General features: G+C 37.7%; 2 protein-coding genes across 2 annotated transcripts in view; both read right to left on the bottom strand.

Annotated features, from left to right (window-relative positions):
- LOC139141127 (probable serine carboxypeptidase CPVL) overlaps positions 1–10,927 on the bottom strand; it is a 601,148-nt gene that overhangs the window by 37,275 nt on the left and 552,946 nt on the right. The gene's annotated exons all lie outside the window — the stretch shown is intronic.
- On the bottom strand, positions 5,222–10,128 carry LOC139141128 (uncharacterized). Its single transcript, XM_070710724.1, has 3 exons — positions 9,564–10,128; positions 7,250–7,389; positions 5,222–6,516 (listed from the first exon to the last, which is right to left on the bottom strand). Exons 1-3 carry the CDS (start codon positions 9,613–9,615, stop codon positions 6,268–6,270), a joined length of 441 nt encoding a protein of 146 aa, XP_070566825.1. The 5' UTR covers positions 9,616–10,128; the 3' UTR covers positions 5,222–6,267.

The following is a 10,927-nucleotide window of genomic DNA, read 5'->3' as shown; positions in this document are numbered from 1 at the left end:
AAGAAAAAGGTATTTTTCAAGATTTTCCCCATGAAGTGAATTTGTTAGTCATTTGATGTGAATACTTGCACACCTTTATAACCAAAGGAAACTGGTATAATTGACGACAGTGACGCTAAAAAGCTTGGAGACTTATCATTGTTTTGACAGCCCATTTTATTCTCAAAAGTTGCATGCCAATTTTGATAATTGTCATGACAATGACCACCACCTCAGCAGGGCTAAAACCAGACCATGGGCTTTCTGTAGTAAAGAGGAGTGTTGACATACTATAATCAAAATGCAATGAGAGTACGCTTTTATTGGCCATCATTTTCTGTGCCTGTCGTCCAAGTACATCAGTTGAGATCTTGAAACTTTGTTGCAAAGTTCCATCGCAAGGTCGACTTTGTAATTTGCAAAACAAAGTCATAGTCTGGCCTTACTGTGTCCAGCTGGGTTTGACTGCTTTTAGCTCGTCCAAAAGTGAAAGACCGGACATGACACGCCAAGTCCTGACTGAATTTCAGGTCTCAGGCTTTGGTAGTCCATGTGGGCTACCATTTCATGGACTTTGGTAGCCCTAGGGAAAATTTGGTAGTCTGTGGACGTGGGACTACCGCTAATTTCTAGCCCTGGATGAGAACATGTGTCTGCAAAGTTATTGTGTTACGGGGTCATTGTGTAAGGGGGAGTGGGTGTGGTTCTGGGTGTGTTTGATGACCATGCACAAGTTCTTATGAATTACCGTAAATGTCGTAGTTACCCCATTGAAACGCTGTCTGCATGATACTCAATCACTGTACAGATTTTCTTTTAATAATTATTTTGATCAAAAGCTTGTCGGCAATTTATCATGTCAGGGGGAATCATGCCTGAATTACTGCATTTTCAGTTTTTGATTTGAGGTCATTTGAAATTTGTTTCTATTGTCTACATACATGTAATGTGTTGTATTCTAGAATGCAATAATGTTGCATTGACATAATGCAGACTGCAACAATGTTACACTGACACTATGCAGACTGCAACAATGTTACATTGACACTATGCAGACTGCAACAATGTTACATTGACATAATGCAGACTGCAACAATGTTACACTGACACTATGCAGATTGCAACAATGTTACATTGACATAATGCAGACTGCAACAATGTTACACTGACACTATGCAGATTGCAACAATGTTACACTGACACTGCAGACTGCAACAATGTTACATTGACATAATGCAGACTGCAACAATGTTACACTGACACTATGCAGACTGCAACAATGTTACATTGACACTATGCAGATTGCAACAATGTAACATTGACATAATGTGGAATACAATAATGTTATATTGACGATATGCAGCATTCAATGACAGAAAGGAGAGTACATTTTTGTTTGAAAAATTATATGCTCACATGCATATCATAATTCGTGCCAGCTGATCAACATTGATATCAAAGGCAAGATGTATAATTTGGTGAATAATAAGAAATATCAGAGACCTGTATATCAGTTTTATAATAGGCACAAAGTCAATACATCAGCTTGTTGGCAATTTAGTATGCGGGTTTTTTGCTGGTTCCATCAAGTTGTCAAAAGTTTTGAAGTGACTTGGTACTTTTCATTGATCTGCTATTATTTTGTCATCTAGTGTACTGCAATGCATGTCAAAATTGTTTTATTTTATCATAGGATGTGTGGCCAGCCAGTTCAGATCAGAATGCCTAGAGCAATTGTTTTAGTAAAATTAATGTGCATACCAAAATGTAATTTCTTTCATGCCATAAACAAAGTCAAAATGTTTTCTGCTGTATACAACTTTGGTATTACACATATTGGCACTGTTTATATGAAATCATCTACTGGTATTGTTTCTATAGTGAGTTATATTTAAGATAAGAACAGTACACTGAAGGCTGGTGTCAATTGAAGTTGCATTCAGGAATACGTATATAGGAAATGCTGTAAGCAAAATGGTGTTAGCAAAATTCTGCTACATGAAAAGAAGGGTACAACCGTGAAATAGTTGCATTATGCTGAATACTGCACAACAAAGCAACATAATCTCACAGGGTATGCTTCTGTGTATTTTGTATTGATTGGCTCCCTAGGGCAGACAGAATACTAACACAGGGAAAAATGGACCCACTGTGCTGCAGATGTGTCAAATTAGTTGTAAATCTTAACATGACAAATTTGACACACTGACATATTGAACTGTTACTGATGCACTACAAACTGATCGGTATCACAATAAAGTTTTCACTCCAAGCATTTGAAACATAAGTTGAAATGTAAAAAAACCGTCAATGACACTGTAGCTCCCATACTGGACTATTTAGTGTTTGTTCTCTGGTCAGATATTTGAACATGTGTGAAAGGGATAAAGTGCATGAAGTGAAAATACTTAAATGTAATGTACTGGAGACAGTGAAATATGTTTAATGTATTTATTCAGAATATAAAATGGAAAAAATACAGAATTAGATATATCGAATACTGTGATACAACCATTAACTCAACAAGTCATTTACAATGACATAGTCCCCACTTGTAATAGGAGTATTAGTCTTGATGGGGCAGGAAAATGTGGTCATTCAGAAGTAACACTGGAGTGTATATGTTGAGATCTATGGGCACATAGGTCTATGTCGTTGTTCCAATTTGAAACACATGAGGCATGTCTAAGTTATGGTTCTAAATCCGGAAAAAAGATCAGACCTCTAGCAGTATTGGCCAGCAAGAAATACATATGCGCATTATAAATGAGGTACAAGATGTGACATCTTAAGGTCTAATATCCTATCAAAATTGGAGGGTACAGAACTTGTAGTTACTGAGATATGCATATATATGTATAATCACGGTCAAAGGTTATCGAGGTCATACGACATTTTGAAAAAAAAATTATATTGCTAATTAATCCCTATATGCCAAAAAATCAGATCTCTAGCTCTATTCGCTTGCCCAGAATTAGATGTGTACATAATTAATGAGGTAAAGCATGTGTTGTCATAAGGTCTCCCTCCTACTAAATACAAAGGACATAGCACTTGTGGTTACTTATTTATTGACATAAACATATATTTTAGGTAAAAGGTCATCGAGGTCACATGATATTTGGTCAAAAAATTTCTCTCCTATAGTTATCCCTATATACCAAAATCAGACATCCAGCTCTATTGACTTGCTCAGAATGAGATATGTGCATAACTATTGAGGTACAGTATGAAGTGTCATAAGGTATCCCATCATACCAAATATGAAGGGTGTAGCACTTGTGGTTACTGAGTTATGGACAAATATGTATATTTGAGGTCAAAGGTCACCGAGGTCACGTGACATTTTGTCAAAAAAATTGTATTGCTAAGTTATCCCTATATACCAAAAATCAGACCTCTAGCTCTATTGGCTCGCTCAAAATTAGATATGCGCATAATTAATGAGGCACAATATGTGGCGTCATAAGGTGTCCCATCATACCATACATGAAGGCTGTAGCACTTGTGGTTACTGAGTTATAGAAAAATATGTATATTTGAGGTCAAAGGTCACCGAGGTCACGTGACATTTTGTCAAAAAAATTGTATTGCTAAGTTATCCCTATATACCAAAAATCAGACCTCTAGCTCTATTGGCTCGCTCAAAATTAGATATGCGCATAATTAATGAGGTACAATATGTGGCGTCATAAGGTGTCCCATCATACCATACATGAAGGCTGTAGCACTTGTGGTTACTGAGTTATAGACAAATATGTATATTTGAGGTCAAAGGTCACCGAGGTCACGTGACATTTTGTCAAAAAAAAATTGTATTGCTAAGTTATCCCTATATACCAAAAATCAGACCTCTAGCTCTATTGGCTCGCTCAAAATTAGATATGCGCATAATTAATGAGGCACAATATGTGGCGTCATAAGGTGTCCCATCATACCATACATGAAGGCTGTAGCACTTGTGGTTACTGAGTTATGGACAAATATGTATATTTGAGGTCAAAGGTCACCGAGGTCACGTGACATTTTGCCAAAAAAAAATTGTATTGCTAAGTTATCCCTATATACCAAAAATCAGACCTCTAGCTCTATTGGCTCGCTCAAAATTAGATATGCGCATAATTAATGAGGCACAATATGTGGCGTCATAAGGTGTCCCATCATACCATACATGAAGGCTGCAGCACTTGTGGTTACTGAGTTATGGAAAAATATGTATATTTGAGGTCAAAGGTCACCGAGGTCACGTGACATTTTGTCAAACAAATGTATTGCCAAGTTATCACTATATACCAAAAATCAGACCTCTAGCTCTATTGGCTCGCTCAAAATTAGATATGTGCATAATTAATGAGGTACAATATGTGGCGTCATAAGGTGTCCCATCATACCATACATGAAGGGTGTAGCACTTGTGGTTACTGAGTTATGGACAAATATGTATATTTGAGGTCAAAGGTCACCGAGGTCACGTGACATTTTGTCAAAATATCTGAGATATCTGCATGAACGGACGGACATGACCCAATCTATAAGCCCCCTGGACTTCATCCGTGGGGACTAAAAACTGTGTCACTGCATCCTTTTTGCAATATGAATACGATGAGAAACTAAATTTTTATTTTTCTTGGCCTTATACATTGGAGTTTATGGAGATCTGCCTTATACATGGGAGTCTATGGACGTGTAAACTAAAAATATGCAAATTTCACCACGATTTGCCCAAATTTGCGAAAGGTCACTCCTATGCACTTCCATACCAAGTTTCAAATTAATCGGACTTGTGGTTTCAGAGAAGAAGATTTTTTGACCAAAAATGGGAGAAAATTACAAAAAAATTCATGAAAAATAGCAAGTCCAAGATACTGACCCAAGATGTGCACAATCATTTCATGTCAGCCCAAAGTACTTACATGCTAATTTTTCATGTAATCTGCTCAGTGGTTATTGAGTTTTTTCAATTTGACTGTTTTTACATTTTTTCACTTAATTTGCATATTTTTGGCAATGACAACTTCATTTGAACAAAATCTCATCTACAGCCCATCATCCATGTACACACCAAATATCAAGATGAAATGTGCAGCGGTTTTAGAGTTTTTGATGTTGACGGACAGACATACAGACACACAGACATACAGACATACAGACATACATGCATACAGACAGTTCCCTAGCCTATAAGAATAGCTTCCATTGCCATATATACATATGGCTATGGGAGCTAAAAAACCGCATCATATACTGCATGGTAGTTGCATGTTTTAATTTATAAATTAACATGTGAATCTAAATTACATTAAAGAAATATTGGCATATTGCAGTGACATGACTGAAAATTGGAAATCCTTTTACCCTCCATTTCTTTTACAGCATTATTCTAAAATAAAAGTTAAGTATTTTTTCCAAAAAGGGAATTTTCTCTTCATGATGTAAATGTGTTTGAAGGAAATAAATTTGTCTTATACTCATTAGAAATACATAATTTACCAACTTGTAATATAATATCTATTTTTGCACATTTCTTTCAGTGTATATCTATTTTGCACATTTCTTTCAGCGTTCTGTGAAAGTGGCATTGGTTTTTTTTTGTTATATTTTCTAGATTTCTTACTTTGATGCTAGCAGTTTGTGGTTGACCTAGAAATTTCAAGCAGATTGTGCAAAATTAAGAAAAAAAGGATGGATTTGAGCTTCAATACTCAAAATCCTACATCTCACTACCATTTTTCAATTTTGGCTGATACATTGTGAAGGTGTGGTATCACACTAATGAACGGTATTCTATGGGGTTGACAAAAAGAGGGCATGTCACTCCAGTGACATGTTGTATGTTCACTGCATTTACAACATGTCTATACTCCCTAGCTCAGATTGCAAGAGTGATGCCAATGAAGTTTGATATATGAAACTTAAAAATTCAGTTGACCCTTGGAAATGGCACTTCTCTACAAAATATTAGTTGTAAAATCTATGCATCAGTGCTAGGTCAAGACAGTTTTTAAAAGATTTTTAAAAAAGGCATGAACTTCACAGTATATACACAACGTTATGAATTGACAAAGCCATGGCCACTTAATTCTTTTGATTTAAAGCATACTGTAGATGTGATTTCTTCAATGAGCTTGTCTGTTATCTAAGTGTTCACAGATTGCACCTTTGAAGGTCGTCATATATGAAATATTGCCATAAAGTAAATCTGTAGACAGTGGAAACGGTACTGTCTGTGGTTGTCTATGGTTAATCAGCATAGAATAGAATGGAAATGATATTTGTTTAGATCTACGGTCAGCCAATCATTGCTGAAATGACAATACTGAGAAAAACAAGAGTTGCATTCATAGCAAGTTTGGCACTGGAATTTCTGTCTTCCCATCGTCCATTGCAGAGGTCATCTCTACAGCACCGGTAGCATACACCGTCGGCCATGTTTTTGTAATCTGTCATGTCATCTTCTTCAGTACAAGATGGTTGACAATTGATTGAACAGTACCTTCTCAAGTCAACTATATGACCATTAACTTTATGCACATACAACTGCAATGAGAAAGAATTAATTATATCTCAGTGTCTCAAACTCAAAGCCAAGTGATTCTAGCTGTAAACAATTTTGTCAGCGTTTTCGCTCTGGGTAGTAAATATTCTTTTATGATCAACTCAAAGGGTAGACACAGCTCTGTGTGGCAGGGCTGTGTGTTACCAGCTGTAGGAGGCATATAGCTGGTAACACACAGCCCCGCACGCAGAGCTGGAGTACAACCTGGTATTTGGTGTATATCAAGTCTACGTCTGACATGCATTGTTGCCGCTGAAACTAAACGTAAATCTATCGGATGATATTTGCAGTGTCTTTAATAACCTACTGCACATTTGTTTTGATGTACACATCTTACTTTGTGGTAGATACAATTGATGCAAACAGGCCGTGGAGAAAATATCATTAAAGAGAACTGAATGTAAAACATCCTCTGAAATAGTGTGCTGATGTCGCCATCATAGCTAACATCTGTATCATAGGCCTACTGGCGCCTTTAGAAGTTAAGGCCGTGGAAAGCCATTAATTATTATTAGAGCAACAAGTCTGGAGGAGGCTTACATGAACTGGTAAAAGTATTATATCTAGAAAAATGTATTATAACGCGACAACATTTTCACAAGATTAGGGAGCTTCGTGGAAATTTAATCAACAGTTGATTCAGATATGCGTGGAAGACAAAGACAATGGTCATGATTCAAACGCTGACAGTATTATCCAGTAACTAACACTTACTGCACACCTATCCTCATCGGTTGGACAGCTGTAAATTTTATCTGTGGCTGGTGGGTCGTCTTTGCACTGGGCTCCAATTTCACCGCCAGCTGTCAAACTGTACGTACACCAGTAACACTCCAAACTGTGAACCACTTGAGCTGAAAATGAACAAAGACTGCACTGCTATCATCAAACCCTATACACAATCCATCAATGGAAGTTTCCTCGGAGTTGTGTACTAGCAGCAGAGTAGAACATGGTTTTTTCTGGTTCTTGGATTCTGATCTCGCGTAGACCCTAGAACGAGGAGCTTATCAATCTAGTTTACTCTCGTTTTCAAGTTTTCAAACATAAGGCTAATTTGTTCTAAACTGTTGAATTTGGGCAAATATCACCAGCTGATTAGTGTCAGTGCCCGTGGGTGGTAGTGAATGGCAACGCTTTACGAAACAATTCATACTTGGTGCAGACGACGGTTTTAAAAATTGTCTCGAGGGTCTATGATCAAAATTTTCGAATTATGGGCCTACTGGTTGGTTTAATCGATGGTTGTTAAACGTCAATAGATCACCCATTGCAAAGAACGTAGATCGCGGTTGAAGGTTTGTTTGCTGCTGCCGACAGAATATTCTGACAATCCTTATAATCTCTGTTTATACTTAACACAATTGAAACTAATTTGCGATAATTAGATGGTGAAGTAGTGTCGATTTCATCTGCATATGTAACCTCCCCTTTTGTTTTTAAGTTACACTCTTGTTTTTATGAGTAATTTGTAATATTGCATAATTCAGCTATAGGGCATCTATTTGAAAAATATAAAGATCCAATTTTCCCAAATTAGTTCCAATCGTGTTACTTCTGCAGCCTTTGATATGTCCGATGAGAGTGTGATTTTTTTAGTTTCAATCAGAATAATCTTGTCATAAAGTACCAATTTCTCCACTCTTTCAGTAGACCAAATGGCCGAAATTTCGTCGAAATTTTCAGGCAAGCATTTTTTTTTTTCACATTTAAGCGGCAGTTCTAAATCCTTGGTTGTAGTATTAGAGGGTGTTGACATTGATTGCTGGTTGTTTGCATTGATTGTTGGTTGTTGACACTGATTGTTGGTTGTTGACGTTGATTGTTGGTTAATTTAGTTCTTCGTTCTCCTCTGAAAGTAGTGCACGGATATTCTCTTTGTAAAGTTGACAAAATATGATCCTTTGATCGGGAAGAGTTATGTCATCGTATCAGGAATGAATGAACTTGTTGCCAATTGATAATTCTAAACATTACAACATTAACGTCTTTGACTTTGAACCTAGACAAATCGTTATAAACAACTTCTCACAGGTGTTTAATGTGTTACATATTCTGCTACGAACCAAACAAGTGTCACAACGCGTCGTCAAGGTAACAGTCGGAATGGATCTTGCATTTGAAGAGTCACGAACTTTGGAGATAGGCCTCCTCGGTCTCGCTACTTGCCAAAGAAATGCGATATCGCTGTGTTTGGGAATTTGGAACACTTGCGTTGAATCGGTACGAAACTTTCAGAATGTCTTGTACAGTTTAGCTGCTATACACTCTTCAATTCCAGTTTTTTTGTTTGTTTGGTTTTTTTTTTAAATTGCGTAACACGTTAGCAATAGATGCAACCATATCAGACAATTTGACGATCAGAGATCTGATACAGAGAATTGTGTTGTAACACGAAGTTCCCTTTGAACAGTAAACCAAACAGTCCTGAGTGTCTACAAACACTCAAAAATGAACAGCATAAACATGTCATACGCGCGTGGCGTCACATGTTCCATGAAGGGTAGCCTCGGATATGGTCTATTCTCTTGCAGGATAAATTTTACCTTCGGAGATTTTTGGGCATGGGCGAAGGCCCAAAGGTGTCGGAGGCAAAATTACTCCGACTAGGGAATAGATTACCTCGGAAACGGACGCCAAATCTATCCCACTACTACCGTTGACGCGTTGCTTGGCTTTTCTCGGGCGTAAACAGCAGTGTAGGCCTAATATATTGAGTTAGCCAAGCGTCTGTTGACCATCGCATTCACCCAACCATTTACGCATTTGCTTCAATCCCGGAGTTAAAAAAAATAACCTCCATACTTCAATTTACTGTTTTAATATTTAGCCTACATGCCCACAGACTTGGCATAAGTCTACCGGAAGACTAATTTACTGTGATCAAAAAGTCATAGTCGTGCGTGGCCCGATAATGCGAATTCAAAACTAAACGATCGGCAATTAAATACGCCTATAAGCTTATTACGATTCAAAGGCGCAATCGGAAAACACCAGTATTCAAAATGATACACGTAATTGCACTCACCTGTTAAACAGAAATTTAATAATATCCCAAGATACACTTGCAACGGAAGCATGTTCCTGAATTATTATTCCCCGTCTCTCTTGGCAACGCTACGTAAACTTCAAGCTTTCAAGATTTCTCTAAGGATGTTCACACCAAGTGTTAATACAATTTCTGATACATATTAACCCCTGAAATACCTTGTTGGACAGACATTCGACTTGACAGATATTTTCAACACCAAGTTAAAACAAATAACCGCTCAAACGCTGACAGTACAGTTTCCCTTGTCCGGTTACTTGGGGTGACGTGATGTCAAGATGGAAGAACGCGAACGCGCCCGAGTAGAACGCGTGGTACCCCTTCGAATCGCGAAGACGACGAGACCTTGAACGTAGCTAGATCTTTATCTCCTAACAGGTTGAGATAAGAACGCTAACAACGTTCGTTCTCGTTGCTCCTGTGGCATCTGCGCTATCGGTGACGTCATCATCGCGTTGAAATAGCCGTATATAAAGGAACAAAGGAAACGTCTTTTCAGTCATAACTGACCGGTGGGGATTTTTTTCAATGCTGCACAAAGTAGACCACACGGTTGACAATACAGACATACCTGAGGTCAGACACTGAACATTTTAAAATAACTGCCGTGTCTATTACAGAGCTATTTAATGAGGGTATGTCGTAAAATAGGGTTACGCTACCAATAGAATTCTCTGACAATTAGTAGAATTTCAATGGTGAAATCACGGCAACCTGGTAAGTATTCTGGAAACGACTTAACTCTGAAAAGGAGGGCAAAGGTCAACTGACAATTTCACCTTTTTAACAACTTGAAGGCCCACATACCAGGACTGAAACAAGCCCGACAATAGTGCCACCATATTAAACGAAGGAAAGTGAACGCCTTAGTGCTTTTCGATATAAGTGACTGTTAAATACATTTGACGTCATCATCGGATAAAATAAAAACTATTTCAACTCTGCTAAATGTCGTTAAAAGTTTACAGTTTGCTTATTTTATTTTTTGACACTAAAAACTTCATTCGAGGTGTAGGCCTAAGCTTAAATATAGTCCAGGACCGTTCAGGGGCATTTACCGACAAATTCTTCTTGGGCCTCAGTCAACATTAATAGTGAAGTCGTACTCACTAAAAAGAAATTGATGACCCCTGAGAAAATAATAACATGACGCCCCAACAGACTGTTGTTAGTGAAAATTGTGATATATATCTTGCTCTCTGTATTAAACTAAGGATAAGATCACGGAGAAGCAGCGAGAACCGAAAGTGTTGCTCATGCAGGGACAATGTACAACGTCTTGTCTGTGAGGGCGTACGCGCACGCGGCAAAGTTCAAGCTGTGCTTCTCAATAGTTCTTGTTG

Source organism: Ptychodera flava, chromosome 9 (assembly GCF_041260155.1).
Source record: "Ptychodera flava strain L36383 chromosome 9, AS_Pfla_20210202, whole genome shotgun sequence".
In the NCBI taxonomy this organism is placed as follows: Eukaryota; Metazoa; Hemichordata; class Enteropneusta; family Ptychoderidae; genus Ptychodera; species Ptychodera flava.
The sequence above is the reverse complement of the archived record's forward strand: the minus strand, read 5'-3'. Positions and strand labels throughout refer to the sequence as shown.